This window comes from Aspergillus costaricaensis (genome assembly GCF_003184835.1).
Source record: "Aspergillus costaricaensis CBS 115574 unplaced genomic scaffold BO79scaffold_11, whole genome shotgun sequence".
Taxonomy (NCBI): domain Eukaryota; kingdom Fungi; phylum Ascomycota; class Eurotiomycetes; order Eurotiales; family Aspergillaceae; genus Aspergillus; species Aspergillus costaricensis.
This window is the reverse complement of record NW_020291811.1, coordinates 671,682-690,981: the sequence shown is the minus strand read 5'-3', so window position 1 is coordinate 690,981 and position 19,300 is coordinate 671,682. Positions and strand designations below refer to the sequence as shown.

The window sequence follows — 19,300 nt, the reverse complement described above, 5'->3', positions numbered from 1 at the left end:
TACCCATTGTAACTGAGCATTGCCGGGCCAGTAAATAAAGGTAAAAACAAGCCAGGAAATATTAACCCGACCAAGAGGTGAACCAGTCAGAATCCGAGTAGTAACACTCCTCGTGCAGGATGCTCTGAAACACATCAGACAAGATGTGATGGATGGAAATTGCTTTTCTAACCGCCACGGTGGCGCGAGGGTCGGTCAGGCACGACGGCTGATCTGGAGCGACACATCTGCAACCCTCTGGGCGACAGCAGTGGACAAGGGGCGCATGTTCGATGTCTACCCAGCCATCGCCTTCTGAGCTTGCCAGTCGCGAGCGCTTCACACTGTGTTCTTTATATCGGCCGGATTCCTCCTCTTTGGGAAGAAGGCCCTCGATTTCGATTGAGTAATAGAACGGCTACACTTCGTAGGGACGTAAGCTCCTCGTTTCCACTCTTGAAGAACTTAAACTGACAGTTCCAGTCGAAAGTTTCATTACAGCAAAACCTGCTGCGTGTGTTACTATCAGCTCAGGTAGGGTTGGCTTTGTTTAGCTTAGACAGTATAGATATAGAGACAGATTAATACGATATACTCATCTAGAGCATTTTGGTTGATGGAGAAAAGAAATTACTATCATATATATGATTTCTATATATAAACAGAATTATTAGTGTGACGGGCTAAGAAGCCGGGAGGACTATGTAAGGTACAGTAGTTAGTAGAAAAGTTGAATTTATTAGAAAAAAAACTATCTAATCTACAGACAGGTTAGTTCTTCTTATAAATAACTCTTCTAAGAGTTTTTCTTTGTAACTTTAATAAATTTCTTTACTTATTTTAAAGATTTTTATTCTTCTTATAAATATTTCTGGATTAAGATCTAGAACCAGACAAGTTAAAATATAAATATTCTAATTTTAAATAATTAATAAAGTCTAACTTTTTTTAATTATTATTTTTTTTATTATAATATAGCTGAGCTGATGTAGATTTTTTTAAATAAAATAAATAAATAAAATTATACCAGTATTTATAAGCTTCAGTATTATAAAGCTTAATTACTAGTTTTTATATAGATTTAATATATTTTTTTTATTTAACTAGAAATATTTTTTTATAGCTGTATTTTTTTTAGAATATATTTTTCTTATTTATAATTTTTTTAATAATATATTTCTTAATACTATTTTCTGTAATAATAGTATCTAGTTATTAATTAATTATTTTTTAAATAGATAAAGAGTCTGTAGTAATAAATTAAAATAAATTAATATAAAATATTAAATAAATTCTAGATAATATATTTAACTTATATATATATATTCTGATCTGTTCTAATATTATAAACTTTATATTTTATTAATCTAACTTCTTACTAGATTAGTTAATTATAATATTTTTTAAATTTAATTAGATTTTATTATTTTCTTTATAGCAGGGAGCAGGATTTTATTATTAATTAATATATTATTTCTATATTTCTTATATTATTATTATTATTAAGCTAGTAATATCTCAGGTTTCTTAAAATTTATTAAGAATAATCTTAGTCTGCTTTCAGAAATTTCTAATTTAATTATATTTTAAAAAATTTATTTTAATATTTAAATTTAAGAGCTTTATATAGAAACTGTATTATAAAAAAAAGAAACTTATTTTTATTAATATAAAATTTTAATTATTTAGAGCTAGCTATACTAGAAATAATAATTTTTATTAATTAATCTACTGTTAATTTATAAAGTATTATAAAAAGATTTTAATAATTATAATTTAGTATTTTATTATACTATCTATTTCAGAATAATAAATAGTAAAAAAATATTATTTAATATCTAGTATCTTATATAGGATTATTTATAATTTATTTATAAACTAAGAATTATAGTCTGAAACTACTGATTAAAATACTTTATAATAATTATAAAATATTTAAATAAATATATTTATAAAGTTTTTTATATCTATGCTTAGAATAATTTTAATAATAATATTTTTAATTAACTAGTTAATAATAATTATAATATTTTTATAATCTTGAGACTCTAGAAGATCTACTAGAAAATTAATAATAATATTTTATTAAAATTAATTAGAAATCAGTAATAGTTTCAAGAAATCTTATTTATAATTTTTTTAAATATAATTAATTTTATAACTGTCATAGTTACAGCAGAATTAATAAATATTTTTATTTATATTTAACTAGTAATAATAATAAGTAATTATTTTATAAGTTTAATTCTGTCTAGAATATCCAGTAATTATATTATTATAAATTTCTTAAATAATCTGAATTTATAAAAATTCTAAATTAGAAACTTAAACTTACTTTTAAAAAAATAAATATTAACTTATATCCAGCTGGTATTCTGTAATAAAGACTTTTAATTTTAATTATTTAAAAAACTTAGATCTGTTTTCAGTTATTATTTTATAATATTTTTTCAGATTTTTATTAATTTATTTTATTTATTTTTATAAATTATCTAGTATTAATTCCTTGGGCTTTAAATTAATAGAAATTTTTTTATTAAAAATTTTATTAATAAATATTATATAAGTAAATTCTTTTTTAAGTATAAAATAAAATAACTGGATCTTTTAATTTATAATATATTTATTTTTTTTTTTAGATATATTCTGGAATCTACAAAATAAGATATTTAATTAAGTATTTATTATTTCTGGACAGTAATTAATTATAAAATTAAAATAATTTAAAAACTGAATCTAATATATTTATTATTTTATAAGCTGCTATTAAATTATAAAGTATTCTAAGTTTTAATAATTATTAAAAATTTTAAAATAGAAAAATATAATAAGTTTTAATTTCTATTTTTATAAGATTTAAATAATTACTAGCAGTTCTTTATTATAGATTTAATAATTATATTTTATAAATAAATTTTTCTTTGAGAAGTATACCACTAGATAAAGAACTTTTTAATTATTTTATTAAAATAATATTCTTTCTGTATATTATCTAGAGAAATTAATTTTTATTAATATTTCTTATTTAAGATCTTAATATACAAGAACAGAAATAGTAATAAAAATCTTTTTAAAAATTTTAAATATTTTTTAGATCTCTAGTATCCAGCTGAACTTAATATTCTTTTTAATAAATTATATTAAAAATTCTAAGTAGACTTTCTAGTTCTTAAGGAACTATTAATAAAAATTAATAAATTCTAAAAAAACTTTAATATTATAAATAATTTTTAATATTTTTTAATTTTATATAGTCTGGACCTTAACAGGATTCATATAAATTTTTTTTTTTATTTTAATAATAAATTTCAGGTATTTTATAGTAATTATCTTAAATTTATATTTATTAATATTTACTTAAAGATCTGTATTTTATAAATATTTTAATATTTATTATATCTGAATACAGTGTGTGACCAGGCTTTTATTTATAAAGATAAAAATATTATTAATATAAATAAAGTAAAATTTATTAAGAAATTCTTATAAAATCTAGTTAATATATTATTAAAATATACTTAAATAATTAATAAGCCTGAACAGGATTACCAGCTATTTAAATAATTTAAAATAAATATAAAATATAATTTTCTATTTATCTTCTTTTTTAATTTAAATATAATAAAAAATCTAGATAATATCCAGTTTAGTATAATAATAGATTTTTAAAATATATTAAAAATTTTTTTAAATAAGTAGCAAGGAATATTAGTCTTTTATAATTATTTAATTAAATATTCAGTAGTCTGTGTAAAAATATAAATTATTATTAGATTTTAAAATAAATAATATAAATATAACTGCCGGAAAATTATTAATTCTTATAAATCTTTTTTTTTAAAAAATTAATTAAGATCTTCTATAATACTAAAAGTTTTAATTAATTTATTTAATAAAAAAGATTTCAAGGAGTCTCTTTTTTCTTTTCTTCAAGATTTTTAATTATTTTAATAGTATAATCTATTCCCGGGTAATAGAGTGGTAGGATATCTACTATTATTTTATTAAAAATATTTAAATATTTATAATAAAAGTCTAGTAGTTTATTTTCTACTTTTACAGAATCTTTTAGCCAGTTAAGTTTATAAAAGACTTTATTAATATTTATTAAACTTATTATAAATAGCTTTATTAAGTTTTTTTTTTTTTTTAATTTTTTTAAGTATATTATATATTAGCAGAAATTATAAGTAATATTAAGAAATAGTTTTATTTTTATTTATATTATACTTTTACCCTCATGCTCTGGATATTAAGTATAAAATTCTTAGTTTAAAATATTATATTCTAGTATTTTATCTATAGGAGTTCTAATATAATATTATATTTATATATATATAATAAAATATAAAGATATATATATTTCTACAGATTTTTATTTATATTTAATAATATTTTTATTAATTTAATTATACAGGCTTTTTTTTTCTTAAATTCTTTAATACTTTGGGATTTGATAAAGATATATTCTAGTTTATTTTTATTTATAAAATTCTAGTTAATTATTCTGTAAGATATACAGCTAGTATTAATTAAAATATTTATAAAATAAATTCCATTGACTAATTCTAATATAGAAAAGATATAATAATTTTTAAATTCTTAAATCTTTTTTTTAAATTTTTTATAATTATAATTAATTAATATATATCTTCCTAGATAATAATCCAGAAAAACTATATTTTTTTTAAAACTAGAATTTATTAAATAACCAGATTCTTTAATATCTGGCTAGCTTTACTAACTGGATTATTTTTAAATAAAACTTAGTAAACTTTATTCTTTAAATTTTAAAGATACTATAATAGCAGATAAAAATATCTAGTAATATAATATTTTAAAAATTTATAATATAAACAGAATCCTGTCTCATAGTATTTAACTAATATTTTTTTTAATATTTATTAAACTTATTAAGCAGGTTCTATACTTATTATTATAGATTTTTAATTTATAGTATTATCTGTGATTACTTTTTTAAAAATATTATTTATTTAAATATTAGAATATTCTAGTTATTTTTTTAAAAATTAGTTTATTTTTATAAATTTATCAGCTATCTATTTAATTTGTTAATAAAAGTCTTTAAAATCTAGTTTTTATTTAATATTTATTATTTATTAATAAATATTATTATTCAGGACTTGGTATAGAAAGTTTTTTTTATTTAAATTTTTTTAATTATATTCTCTAGTCTTAATTAACAGGCTGTTAATTTTTATTAAAAAATTATTAATTATTTAATTTCTCTGCTTGAGGATGGACAGCTTACTAATAATTTTTTTTTATTAAATTAAATTTTTATAAATTAATTTAAGATAATTAATTAAAACTGTAACTGAAAAGAATAAAATCTTATAATTAATTTTTATTTATAAATTAATCTTTATTTTAATTTTTTTATTTAAAAATATAAATATATACTAGACCTGTTCAGCTGGTATATTAATAAATTATTAATTAATCTTAATTTTTATTTATATATTATTAAACTAATTCAGAAATTTATTTTTATTCTTTCTATTAAAGTTTATAAATATTAATAACTTTAATTTCTTTATATTAGTTAGATCTTGGACTGATACTAATACTAATACTAATATTAATATAAATAAGAATATTATAATAAATACTTAAAAAAATAGAAGTCAGATATTAATAAATTACTTAACCTGCTTGAGACTAGTCTTAATTTTATTATTTATTATTATATTTTATTAAAAGATAATATATTATATTTTTATACTCTAGATTATTAGTTTTTTAATATATTTAATTAATTAATTAATAATATCAGCTTAAGTAGTATCTTCATAATAGCTAAAAATATTTATTAATTTATTATAATTATTATATATTACCAGTCTATTATCTAATAAATACTTTAAAAAGAAACAAATTCAAAATTATAATAGATTAAGAAGCCGGGAGAATTACATAAAATATAATAATTAATAAAAAAATTAAATTTATTAAAAAAAGAATTATCTAATTTACAGATAGATTAATCCTTCTTATAAATAATTTTTCTAAAAGTTTTTCTTTATAATTCTAGTAAACTTCTTTACTTATTCTAGAAATTTTTATTTTTTTTATAGATATCTTCAGATTAAGATCCAGAACCAGACAGGTTGGAATATAGATATTCTAATTCCGGATAGCTGACAGGGCCTAGCCCTTTTCAATTAGGGAACTTCTATAAGAGTAATCAAATGCTAAATTTTCTTCTGATACATACTATCCAGTATATTTTACTGTAGTCTTTCCGGCATTTTACATATTATCACTGCGAATGTTAGCTATAGTATAATTACTAAAAATTCATAATTTAAAAGATATATGGTTTCAGGTATTATGTTAGACATATAAAGTTGTATACGAGTTTGATTCATGAAGCTTATATAATTCATTTACTTATATGATATTCAGCTATCACATAAACAGAAGCAAGCAGACTGTAAATTCAAGAAATCAATGCTATATTTGATCAATACTTGTCGTTTCTGATCGTATAATCATTCGCTCCCATAGGTTCTTGGACATTCTTGGAACCCCATTTCACTAAAATAAGAAATATAAAACCAGAGCGCGGGTGTATCTCATGGACAAACCTAGCGCCTTTCAGACATCATGGACCGCTGAGAAGGAGGAGAAGCAGGTTCTTCAGACAGCTCAGGTTGCAAGAGATGAGTTAGCGCCGGACCAGGATTTTCCGCAATTAGATTGTATCCTTGCATATTGTGTAACTTGGTGTAGACTGAAAATGAAGCACGCATAATCAAGCACATAGATTGAGTGTGATAGATATTCTCTATCTTCAATCCCGCGAACGATGGCAGTTTCCGCATCCATGTGCTGAGCTCTTTTAGCTCTTCTTTTGTGATATCTCTTGAGATATTAACGGCAAAAAGAGCGTTGTAATCCGCGGGAATAGTTCGCGGGTCTACTGTTCTATGTCCGTTGAGTGGTATGTTAACTGAAGCTGCACCAACGAGCAAGGCATGCGTGGGTCTCACTATAGTCGATGATCGGGTGAGAAGGCTTTGAAACACGCTGGTAAACTCCACACTTTCATGGTGCGCTTTCTTCCTTCGAGCAATCTCGTTAGCCAGTTTCGCAGTAAAAGTGTTATTTGGTGCGGATCTTGCTGTGACTGTCTGGGAGCTTGTTGCTGCAAGAATCTCAATAACGTTGCGAGTAGTCTTTGGTGCTCGGGTTGTGTAATGAGCATAGCAGCAATCAAGGATGAACAGGATATCAATAATATCCGAGAACCCCTTCGGGTCCTTGACGTCTGCAAGGATAGCCCTTTCGAAGTTGGCGGTCTTTGATTCTTCGCTCATGTTTTCCGCAATGTTGAAAGACCCATTCTTGGTTGTTCCGTGGCCTGCATAATGAAATATTATCAAGTTGCGTTCGTTGTTGAGTCTCGCTTTCGCTGTAAAATTGAGCCAGGCTCTTGATAAGGTGTATACAGGGTAATCATCGTCAGAACCAAGAACCAGGACCTCAGCTGGATCAGTATCGAAATTCTTCAGCATGCTTTGAAAGTGCGCGGTATCTAGTTCGGCATTTGTATCATCCAGCTCCCATCTCACAGCAATCGAATAGATGTTCTGATACTGCTGGCTTCTCTGCTCCACAACAGCCCGGAGCGTGGCTTGGAAGTCAGTGTAGGTGATGGACGACCCCATTTCCATGGATGCCTGAACGACCATGCGGGAATGAAAGGTTGAATAGCTTCGTGGCTGGAAACGTATGAAAGACAAAGTATATGAGGCAGGCGACACAGTGGGGGAGAATGCTCCAAGTCACAATGTGAACTAGTCACTATTTAAAAGCCAAGCCGACCAGAGTAACACAGCACAGGTAGGGTCATATGCTCAGCTAGATCTGACTTAGAAAAGGCAAGGATCTAAAAAAAATGTAAAATTTGAGATGCTCAAGCGGCGCTGGGAATAGTAGTATAGTAGTAGTTAGTACTATGGCAAACTCAACCATGAGGGTGGGCCCTTATATAGTAGATCTAGCGGGATCCAGACGACCAACATACTATCTGCGATCATGCAATTCTACAAAGGCATGTTCCAGAAACCCCCAAGCCCTTCCAAGATATGGAAATCCAGGGTAGCTCAAGGTAGCGACACAATCACAAAGGCGATCACACAACAACATTGGACGTGGGACAGTGCTAAAGAATCAAGGAAAATTCCAGATATCAATTCTCTTTATGAAGTCATTATAGAATGAACCCAGTCTTACCTCCGTTAGATCCCCGATAATAGCGACTTTACTCGCATCACTGATAGTACGAGGCTAAGCCTGATCTTGGCTCTCAACTTTTCTTCCTGTTACGTTCTATGTAGATGGCTCTTACCTCATGGCAGACCCCGGATGAGATGCCAAATTGACCACAAAGGTACAAGATGAAAGAAAAATTGACGGCTGGAAAGAGGATCCATCTTGGTCGGGAAACCCCCCATGTCAGCTCGTCACTTTGTTGGCTTTACTCCGAGACGGTGTGACGCTTCCAAGCTGGTAGGGAGGTTACTCAATGCTCAATATGAAGTCAGCTTGTCCGAGCTGATTTGCAAGTACAGCTTGTATTATCGACAGGGATTTCCCGTCTACCAATAAAACGTAGTCCTTGGTGCCCGAGCCTTGTTAGAGCTCTCCTTGTTAAATGCATGTCTTCAGATGAACACCAAAGTGTGCCTTCCGAATTATCAAAGCTAATGGTATCTTTTGAGCAGATCCCTAAGAGAATCTGGTCTGCAACCGTATATTTCCTGACTCAGAATCCTTGTCCACATAGACACCTATACCTTTTCAGAGTCATTATTGACTTCATAAATCTTTTTAACTCAATAGGTGCTCTTCATCTTCGAAAAGCCAGGAAGATATTCCGACATCATTTATACCATGTCTTGGGGTAGGACATAAACCCGAGGTTGTCTCGATAAGCATATTTACTTTTAGGCAAGCAATGACCCGCAGTGGCTTGGAGAATTCCAATCTCCGCCGCTTCTTGCATCTTTTGCATGATTATTGACGTCAAGTTCGTGATCTTTCCAGCTGGACACTCTACTGCCCTTATGGGTATCTCAAACAAACCCCCAAGTTTCTAGAGATAGAAGAAGTATGCTTGGAACATTGTTCCAAACCAGATCCTGTACTGAGTAAAACTGGAACATGTTGCTAATTACTAGTATAAGTAGTATTTACTTTTCCCCCTAATCCCAGGGAGCACAGTATTCTCAGGTGTACTATCTGATGAGTTCAGGATCAGTAAGCCTTCAGCTTCGGGTCAAAGTTTGGCAGAACCATTGTACCCGGCTAATCTCTTTGGCTGATATATCCCTTGAGGACTTTATCAAAGCCGTAAAAGCGAACTTGGATGCATCGATAACTGCATCACTGATTTTCGAAGCTGTATAGCCGCCACCCGTCCATCTAGGAGGCTATATTGTACATAGTGCTATACATCAACAGAGTACTGTTTCGGAAGATGATAGCATTGTATCATAGGCCTTTATTTGTGTAAGCTGCATATTTGGCTCAGGCACAGATGCTTTAGAACCGAAGACAGAGCAAGAAGTGCGACACCAAGTCCTGCAATGATAATACTGAGAAAGGCATTGTTTGTACCTGAAAAGTGTGGTACAACACCCCACTTGGTCTTTCCAAGGCGCTTAGAACTGGGTGGAACCTTCACGGGGCCACCAGTATCAGAGAAAAGGTTTTAGCCTTATATCGATGAGGGTGCTGGTCCATCATGACCTGTTACACGACCCAGTCGAGTCTTTGTCAGGTCGTGTAGGGCTTCTAGCGCGCACAGCCCCTAATACATATTAGATTGATTTTAGATCATCTGGCCAAATCGGGTCACTCACAAGCTTAGCTTGAGAGTTGTATTTCCTATAAGTGAGGGACAAGGAAGCTGCAGGGGCTTTGATATCTTTATTTCCTGATTGCTTGATGTATTTTGGTGCTCGGTAGAGTGTAAGAGCTGGGTGGTTATTCAAGCAGCTCTGTACGCGTCAGAGCAGTAGATAGCGGTCAGTTTGTGATTATGAACCTTCTCTTGCACTCGAAGACGGCCAACTGAAGTCGATAGACAGTTGTGGCTGCTCTAGTAGGAGGACCATCCCATTCCATAAGAAGTATTCTCTGGATTTGGTTCATGGCCACAATTTTCGCGGAGGACGATCTCGAAGCGGCTGTATAAGTATTGATGGGTCGGGATTGGCTGTCCGACAGCAACTGGGACGTCGGGATCATCGGAAGCGAGGACACAGTCTTGAACTTGACGTTCGTATGGGGGCCACCGCTGATCTCCAGTATCCCATTGATTAAGGCCTGCGCTGTGCCAGTGAACATCTGCTTGATCTAGTCAATTTGGCACACGCGATAGAGGGTAACAGAGACGGCTATGTACCTGGCTAGATTCAAGATGAGCAAATATTCTTCTTTTTCCCTTCTTCTTTTACCTAGTGTAGCATCGAGTGCCTCCGGGTCGATTTTTTGGGAGAAAGGACGCTTTATTTTTCCTCTGTACATATTGGCCGTAGTTTTCATCTTCATAAAGTATTTTCAGTCCATTTTAGGTAAATTAATAAGTCCCATGGTATATGTGGAAATCCAATGAAAAATAAGAAAACTGATGATGGCTGTATAGAAGAAATAGTATGAAGGTAGGCTTGTAGCTGTCTGGCGGGATTGTAGGAAAGAGATTGGTTGCTCCGAGAGGAAGAGTTGGAGCAATTTATAGGAAAAATCGAATGTAGAACGGTGAATCGAAACTGTGACTTCCAAAGCCCTTTGAAGGTATACCATGCACTCAGGGAAGAAGCACAGATTGAAGGGGGCAATATTCAACCATGGTAGAGTGATGGGAGGTGATTAGTGAAATCTGCAGTGAAGGTTTTGACTGCTGACATCTGGGGGGAATTTACAGCAGGTTATGCCAATCTTATTATTCATCTCTCTTAATTAATGTGGCGGATACAAAGGAGAGGATTTATTTGTCAAGCAGTTGCTTGTCTAAGTAGCCACCTTAGCTGTAGCAGACTGGAAGGACTTTATAGGGTTACTGCGGCTACCCCTCTCATTAATCCGGACGGCAAGATCCGCTTATTTGGCAAATATCCCCTTGTTCACGTAGCCGTTGCGGTATTTGCCGGTAGATATTGTCGGCAGAGCCTCTTCCAGCAAAAGAAAAATACCATTTCTACTCTTTAGCATATCATCTGAATTGTAGAATCTACTTAGGAGAGAAGGTAGACGGGGCAGACATCCACCTGGCTAGAATTCGCAGGGAAGTCATTATGTGCTAGCTACTAATGAAGGTAGGAATATCGGTGCTGCTTCTGATTATACTGTTGAGGCAGGTATTTTCTGCGTCTGCTTCTAGTGTTCAGCAACAATAATGTGATGGGCTAGTTGGGATGACTACCTATTCTTTCCCGCAGTCTCGCCCCCTGAGTCTTCCACTTGTGCATCTCAGAAACCTTCCTCGCTATCCCAAAATGAGCCCTCATTCGACGAGAAATCGGGATAAAGCTCTTCGTCTGTGGCGTAAGTGGCACCACTGAGGGCAAGAACTCGATTTAGGACCCACTGCATGTCTAGCAACTCCATGGATGGAAGGGGGTGACTGTTAGGGTCGTTTGTTTTGAAGGTAAGAATATCTCCGGAGCATAGTTTCTTATTTGTGGCAATATTAAACAGCATGGTTTCTTTTCCATCAACGGTTGTTCCGGAGAGCTTGCGAGACATACGACGGGGGACTTCGGTTGCTGGAATCCTCGAACGGTAGTTATAAACCGGGAGCCAGTAGAATTGCACCTGAAGCGACCTCCGATCCTCACTCAAGGACAGCGGTTTCCAAGGCAAAGCGTGCTGTTTTCCATAGTTTATGGGCCATATCCGTCATGCACAGAAAGTTGGAGCAGGTCTCTGTCCCTTCTGGGCCTGCAGCCTGATTCATCCATGCCATGACCCTCTCTTGGCTCCAGAAACGGTGCAGAGGAACCCAAAATTCCCGGATAGCTTGAGTCTCCTTTCTTGCAAGACCGTTGGGGAGGATATGTGCGATTTCGACCGGATCACGGCAGCCGGTGACCACACAAGTGGCATTATCTCGCTCGGTGCACTTGATGGGAAAAGTTAGTTGGAAATCGAGCGAGTCAAATCACATGTGAAGTTTCCTTACTAGTTTATTGGCTAAATGAGTGGCTGCTTCGTCTGCAGAACTGGGACTCTCTTCTGTCTTCAGAGTCAACCGACGCTTCTTGATCGGAGGCCCCTCGGTATCTGATTCTTCGTCTTCATAGGCCTTTTCCAATTCTTCTTTGGGCCGTGAAACCGCCCCTGATAGTGTATTAGCCTGAGTCTGTTTGCATTATATCACAACCCACTGACAGGCATCAATTACTTGTGTTTTATCCTCACTCTTCGAGAGATCACGGTGCACTATATAACCGTACGGTGAATTCCTTTCACAGGATGGCACGAGACTTTCTAATTTCGAGAAATCCGCAAACCACAAACAAGCCCAGGTGATTGAATCAAGCTTGGTAAGCTTTGCAGCACATACCAGCTGTGCGATCAGGCCATGCCGCTTTGGTTCAAAAAGCTCGCGCGCAGGGCTTGGAATAGCTGCTTTACGTTGACTGGAACTGTCTGCAGAGGCCATTGTAGCCGTCTCGGCTTGGTCAAACGTAAGATGTCCTTCCAGGGTGACAAGACAATCTGAATTTTCAATATCCGAAGAAGAGAATCAAGGGACGGAGAAAGAATGTAGACAGTGCCACGTACAGCAGAGATGGTGGAGACTATGACGAAGTACTTGGCTCCGAATCTTCTCACAAAGCTGATAGAAGATAACTGCGGAATGAGAAGTCGGATGGAAGCGAACGATTGTGCGCTAGAGGGAAGTATTCTCTAGGCAGTCGACAGTCACAATGATGTGATTATGTGTAAATTGTACCCGATAGGACAAGTAATGAGCCTCTAATAGTGACATCGTGACCTCAGCGTGATATGTAGGACGGGCTAGACACATGGGCGCTGTTTATCGTTCTTGTTAACACTAAGGGATTCCTTCCCTGCTTGGTCATATCAAACCTTCCAACACCGCATACCTAGACAGGCAAGTAGGCAGGGTCGAATCCGTCACAAACACGTGGAGAAATCATACCCCAAGAATACAAGTAACAAGATTTTCAATCAGTCGAGTAGAAGGAGAGTAGTAGTGGTGGTAATATTTACTTCGAGAGAGAAAAAATACAAGTAACCAAAAACCCAAGCAAATCCTAATTAACATCCCCAACAAACCTAAAAACCAACCCCTTAACCACCTCTCCAACATCCACCATACAGATATCACACCTCACCACCTCATAGAAATCCGTCTCATAATACCTCAACATCTCCTCATCCTCCGCAGACCTTACCTCATACGCCCAACCTTCCACCCTCGCCGACGCATCTCCATCGACCAAAGCCTTATACTTGCCCCCTCCCCAGGTCCTCAAAATCCCTCCCTTGACCACTGCTTTTCGATACACAGGCATTTCATCCAACCCCAGCCTTTCAGTTAGAATTTCCGGCACAGTCAAATCCCCATAAAAGAAATACCACACGGGGTACTGGCCCTGCTTCGGAAGAAACACCTCATCCGCACCAGTAGCCCGATTCTGCGGAAGGGTAGGGTCGATCTCACTACCCAGGGTTGGGGCGATGCTATGTGCGGAGAGATCTTTCGGGGAGATGTTGATTCGAACAAATGTTGCGGAGAATGTACTCCCTGCGAGAGCGGAGACAATATTGAGCTTCATAGTGCCGGTGATGAGGCAGAAATTGGCAGTGGAGGTTTCGCCTACTCCTTCTTTAAGTATGGGGATTGTGGGAGACTTGGATAGCCCTTAGGACTTGAGATGGGGTGCTTAAAAGTCCTTCGAGCTTGACGAGGAAGGTTGAGTTCTTGTCCCTAGGGTGGAGGATTGTGAGGGGATGGGTTGTGTGTTTGTAGTACTGGTTGGTAGAGGCAGTTTCGAGGATGATGTCGTTGTCTTCGTTGTTAATTGTAACAGCTAGGATTTCGAGCTCGGCGAGGAGGTCAATTGTTGAATCTTTCGTTCTTGTGGGTTTTTGAGAGTCTTGGATGGATAGTTGTATGGGTGGGAATGATATAAAACTAGTGGACATTTTCTTGCCTTCTAGGGGTATAACAAATAGGAAGTGTTAAATGATGGTGAGAATAGTTGCGTTGAAAAGAAAAGTATTACTCGGTTGACTCACACTATCATCCATAGCTGGAGTAGCTATATGGACATCTCTACGTAATGATATGGCTTCAAGTGTGAGCGATATGTGTACATGACGTCGACAGGATTGGGTAGGTCATGCGAGAGGCGTCATGAATACCTAGACAGTCATGGAAAATAAATGCATCGTTCTTTATTGTAGGCAGTGATAGGGCTTTGTCATGAACATGAGGCGCATCTACTATGCGGAAATAAAATGCGAGATGCGTGTGGCCAACTCCCCATTACCACCAATATATATCGAGGCTCTCACAAAGAGGAACCAGGAGTTGTATGACCTACTATTCTAAAGATCATTTACATCGCACAGAGGCCAGTACTTGACTTCAAATGGGAAGAAAAGCAATAAGGCCGTGGAAGGGAGCTCGATGTTTGGCTCTTCTGAGAAATCTAGGACAATTTGAAAAGGATAACACCAACCAGCATCGTGGAGCATAAGACATAGCACATAGCGTATCAGGGGAATAGACTCGAATACGCCACCGGAAGTGAGGTAGTCTTTTTATCACACAAAGACACTACGAAGGCGATATTACAGAGGCGAGATGAACATACGAATCGGAATTCGATTTAACTCATAAAATATATACACCACTTTTGTTCATAATTCATAGCATGTCCAGCCATATTCTATAAGGTGTGGGTTCATCGCTCATTGGCTCCCCAGGGGTATCTTCTAACGTCGTCCATAAGAGTCCTCGTAGAGAGACCCGATCTATCCATTAAGTAGTATTTGGTCATCAAACTGTCGTCATCCATCCTTTGTTTTTTCATTGCCTTTACAGCTGGTCAGCCCAAGGGGCAGCACCAGGCTGCATCTGGTTCAGCCACTTGACAAGCTCAACGAGCTCGGCCCGACGCTCCTCCTCCAGCTGGTCCTCATCGCTGAGAACAGCCTGGAAGATGGGGACGAGCTGAGGAGTGAGCTCACGGACAGTGGGGTCCTCCCACTTGTAAAGCTGGCAGATCATGTGGTACAAGGGATCGTTCTCCTCGTAGTCGTTCTTGAGGGGAAGGATGGTGAGAAGGACAGGAAGGACATCCTTGATGGGAACGTTCTCGCGGTGGCGGAGGATCATGCGGCTCAGGCAGCCAGTGGCATTGTCCTGAAGACGGGAGACATTCATGTGAAGGCACTGCTCCAGACGAGACAGAATGGTGGGGAACTCCTTGACGATCTGGTCCTTGGCCTCGGAGTGCTCGACGAGACGGCCAACGGCGTAGGCAGCGTTCGAGCGAGTCTGAGTATCCTCATCACCAAGGCGGTGGACAAGGAGCTTCAGGAAGCTAGCGGTGTAGGGGGTGACAGCGGAACCCATGCCGTTGATGCACTCGGCAATGACACCGACAGCAGTGGCGCGCTCAAGAGCCTCGGTGCTGCCAGCATAGCGCATGACAGTCTTCTCGAAGACCTTCCACAGCTCGGCAAAGCTGGCGCCAAGAGCAGCAGCCATACCAGAGACAACATCAAGACCAGTGTCAACAACAACCCAGTCGAATTCAGAAGTCTCCTCACCGGCTTCGAGGGTCTCCTCCTCAGGACCGAACTCGAGCTGGCAAGGGTGCTTCTTGGTGATGATGTCAGTGATCATGGTGATCACGTTGTGGAGGGTGGTCTCGTTCGAGATCAAGGAGGGACCGCAGTAACGCAGGTTCTCGGCCATGTTGCGGTTGATGTCGGCGACGGTAGCACTAGTTTTCTTCTGGTTAGCTTTTATAACCACGATGAAATCATACAGCAGAACAAATGTGTAGATAAATTTCAGAAGGTTGTGAGTAAACGTGTTTCACATCATGCACGACTTTTGCGTGTCGGAGTGAGCTGGGTAAACGTGGTGATCATCATTTAAGATAGCCCGAGGGCGGGCATGTAAAGGCATCGAAGGAAGAAAATTTGGGATACATACCGATCGTCTTCCTCAGTCCACATCTTGACAGTGGCAGTCATGAGAATCTCACCAAACTTCTGGACTTCCTTGGCAGGCTGGACCTGAAGGGGCAGACCAGGCTGCCACTTAGCCATCTGGCCACTCTCCTCAGCAATGCAGTACAGCATGGCGTAGGAGCGGTGCAGGGTGCTGATGGTGCTCTTGCGGACACCCTCGTAGGGGTGCTCAGCCAAGGGAAGAACCATCTCAATGGTCTTCTCAAAGTAGGGAAGGTAGGCAGACTTGGTGTGAGTGACGAGATCACCGATCACCTCGACGGCGATTTCCTTCTCCAAGGACAGAGGGGTGGTGGCAGTGATGTCATCCCAAGCGTCCTCATCGTCAACATCAACATCCTCGATATCACCATCCTCTCCGGTGGGCTCGTCATCATCATCATCGGCATCGGCAACACGGACCTTGCGGCCACCAATGGTCACTTCCTGACCGATGAGATCCTTGGCAGCAGCACCAAGCGAGACATCGAGATCAGTCTCATCCTGCTCGATGCAAGCAAAAAGACCCTTGACGACTCCATCAAGGAAGGGAGAGAAGTGCTCAACGTAAACCTTGGACATGGCACCCCAGAAGATGTAGGTGCTCTCCTTGAGACGGGAGTGACCAAGGTGAAGAGCTTCCTCAGTAGCACGCATGAGGGGCTCAACATAAGGCTGGTAGCGCTCAGGACCGGCAGCAGCGGCCATCTCACCCATGGCGTCAGTGACACTGGCACGAAGGTCGAGCTCTTCCTCGCTGTCCTTGACGGTAGCGAACTCCTGGAGGAGGTGCATGGAGTCATCGAAGAAGGGGAGGAAAGAGTCACCAGCGGAGGAGGCGAGAGATCCCAGAGCTCCAGCAGCCAAGCCCTTGATACGGAAGTCGGGGTGCTTGAACAGGTTGTGAAGGATCGGGACCAGTTCACCCTGGTAAGGGGCAACGTCCTTCTCATCGAGACCATCGACAACGGCGTCAATCGCACTGATACCGGCCTTCATGATGTCAACGGTAGGACCATCCTCCTCACCCTTGTACTCCTGCATGGCGCTGGCCAAGTTCTTGAAGAGGAGGGGCATGAGTCTCTCATGCTCCTGGCTGAGGTCCTCGGCCAGGTCGTCGGCCAAACGAGCGACGGCGTGCAGAGAGGCCTGGCGAACCTTGGGCTCGGGGTCAGCCAGCAGCTGCAGGACCATGGGGAAGATCTCCTGCATCTGAGTGCTGATGAAGTCGGGAGCACCCTCGACACACATGCCCAGAGCCATGATACCAGCGCGGCGGTAGTCGGGGTTACCGTTGTTGAAGTACTGTCCCAGGGTCTGAAGCAGAGGCACAACAACCTGGCTGGGAGGCAGGCTCTGTGCGAGGATGTCAAGGAGACCAAGAGCAGAACGAGCAGGAGTAATGTCATCATCGGCAGGGGAAGCATCTCCGAGCTCAGTGACGACCTGCAGCGCCGTGCGGGTCAACTGCTCACCGATGCGCATACCCTGAATCTTGAGCTTGCGGTACTGGACGCACTGCATGAGGAAGCTGATGGCCTGGGTACGGACATCCTCCTCCTGCTCCACGTTGCCGGCCAGCTCATTCATGAAAATAACGAGGTCCTTGAGGTGGACGGTCAACAGAGCGGGGTCACAGCCCAGAAGAGTCTGGAAGACCTCGAAACCCTGCATGATGCCATCGTCCTGCTCACGAGTGATAACATCCTTAAGGACGGCAACCATAGAGGGGATCAGGTTCTGGAAAGCCTTCACAGGCTCGACGCTCTCCTCCGAGTCGAGGTACATGGCGAGCTTGCTCAAGGCCATGAGGGTGTTCATGCGCACCTCCTCGCTCTCGGGATCACTGATGGTCTTGCTGAAAAGCTGGAAGAGCTCATCAAACTTCTCCTCAAAGGCATCGCCCAGAGTCTCCAGAATGGTGAGCAGAATGTAGATGCTCACGGCACGCTCTTCCTTGTTACCGGTGCTAGCGGCCTGGAGCAAGAAGTTGGGCAGATCAGCCCACTCGCCATCGTTCAGGTCGATCTTAGCAATGGCAGAGATGACACGAGCAACCGAATGGCGGACGAGAGAAGAGCTCTCGCCAACAGCAGCACGCAGAAGCTGTTCACGGATCTGGGGCTTCTGGCTTGCCTGAACGGAAACCCAGTGCTTGACAACCAGCGTCCGACTTTCGACGGCCGCCAGCTGCCTCAGGTTCGGATCCTCATGGCCGGTGGCGATTTGGATGAGGAAAACGAGAGATTCGGGGCTCTTGTAGAACTCGCGCTGGAGAACGCCCGTCGCTTCCTTTACATTGCCCTGGGAAGCTGAAATAAAGAGTCAGCAATGCCTTCTTCGCAAGATGATCCAAAGGCAGGGTGCAATACTCACGGTTCAGGACGATCTGAAGCTGCTGCAAAAAGCGTTGTTGATCCATGATGGACTGAGCAACTTTACTTTTCCTCTGCAATAATTTTCTCAAAAGAATAGCCTTGTGCAAGACAAGACCAGCACCTTCGTTTCAGAAGGTCCTAGGAGTGAATGAGCTGACTGCACACAAACAGACAGCCCACAGGGTATCAAAAAAACACAAATATAGAACAAGAAAGAGATAAACACAAAGGAAAAGAAAGGTGTGAGAAGAGGAAGAGGGGGAGGAGTGAGAAAAGGAGAGAGAAGAAGGAGAAGAAAAAAAGCGAATGGAGGGGAAGAAAAAGGGAACCGAAAAAAAATTATGTTCGGGTGGGCTGTTTTACGGAGATACTCATTTTGCCTACTGTGGTTTAGCGGTAATTCTGGCTTGCTCGGGATGCCAATCAGGGGCCGATTCACACGACTGGTAACATACCATACTGCTCTGACTCGGTGCCCAACTGAGATCGGCCACCGTTTGTATCCACTCGGTCCTTTTTTGACTTTATTATTGTATTATTGAATTTTTTCATTTGTGGCCTGCAACGGTTCAGGAATCATTCACTGCGTGCATATGTAAACCACAACAAGAGTTCGCGTCTGCGTATGCAACGCCGACCTCATAATTACCAAAAGGGCGGGATTGCCGCGCCTGCTTTTCTCTGTTACA

General features: G+C 38.3%; 6 protein-coding genes across 6 annotated transcripts; all 6 read right to left on the bottom strand.

Moving 5' to 3' along the window:
- Window positions 1-6,651: 6,651 nt before the first annotated feature.
- On the bottom strand, window positions 6,652-8,361 carry BO79DRAFT_227214 (uncharacterized protein; the record flags this gene model as incomplete). The annotated part of the gene is made up of 3 exons (XM_025683865.1): window positions 6,652-6,709; window positions 6,766-7,572; window positions 8,357-8,361. 3 exons carry the CDS (start codon window positions 8,359-8,361, stop codon window positions 6,652-6,654), a joined length of 870 nt encoding a protein of 289 aa, XP_025541132.1.
- A 1,366-nt stretch (window positions 8,362-9,727) lies between these two features.
- On the bottom strand, window positions 9,728-10,359 carry BO79DRAFT_253713 (uncharacterized protein; the record flags this gene model as incomplete). The annotated part of the gene is made up of 3 exons (XM_025686013.1): window positions 9,728-9,820; window positions 9,873-10,010; window positions 10,078-10,359. The coding sequence occupies 3 exons, from the start codon at window positions 10,357-10,359 to the stop codon at window positions 9,728-9,730; spliced, it is 513 nt and encodes a 170-aa protein (XP_025541131.1).
- Window positions 10,360-11,481: 1,122 nt separating this feature from the next.
- Window positions 11,482-12,676, bottom strand: BO79DRAFT_227213 (HNH endonuclease signature motif containing protein; the record flags this gene model as incomplete). The annotated part of the gene is made up of 4 exons (XM_025683864.1): window positions 11,482-11,826; window positions 11,858-12,133; window positions 12,194-12,351; window positions 12,403-12,676. The coding sequence occupies 4 exons, from the start codon at window positions 12,674-12,676 to the stop codon at window positions 11,482-11,484; spliced, it is 1,053 nt and encodes a 350-aa protein (XP_025541130.1).
- Window positions 12,677-13,295: 619 nt separating this feature from the next.
- Window positions 13,296-13,820, bottom strand: BO79DRAFT_253711 (gamma-glutamylcyclotransferase family protein; the record flags this gene model as incomplete). Its single annotated transcript, XM_025686012.1, has 1 exon — window positions 13,296-13,820. One exon carries the CDS (start codon window positions 13,818-13,820, stop codon window positions 13,296-13,298), a length of 525 nt encoding a protein of 174 aa, XP_025541129.1.
- A 52-nt stretch (window positions 13,821-13,872) lies between these two features.
- BO79DRAFT_253710 (uncharacterized protein) lies at window positions 13,873-14,190 on the bottom strand (the record flags this gene model as incomplete). The annotated part of the gene is made up of 1 exon (XM_025686011.1): window positions 13,873-14,190. One exon carries the CDS (start codon window positions 14,188-14,190, stop codon window positions 13,873-13,875), a length of 318 nt encoding a protein of 105 aa, XP_025541128.1.
- Window positions 14,191-14,885: 695 nt separating this feature from the next.
- Window positions 14,886-18,900, bottom strand: BO79DRAFT_192738 (putative importin beta-4 subunit). The gene is made up of 3 exons (XM_025680919.1): window positions 18,610-18,900; window positions 16,217-18,545; window positions 14,886-16,001 (listed from the first exon to the last, which is right to left on the bottom strand). Exons 1-3 carry the CDS (start codon window positions 18,653-18,655, stop codon window positions 15,089-15,091), a joined length of 3,288 nt encoding a protein of 1,095 aa, XP_025541127.1. The 5' UTR covers window positions 18,656-18,900; the 3' UTR covers window positions 14,886-15,088.
- Window positions 18,901-19,300: the final 400 nt, after the last annotated feature.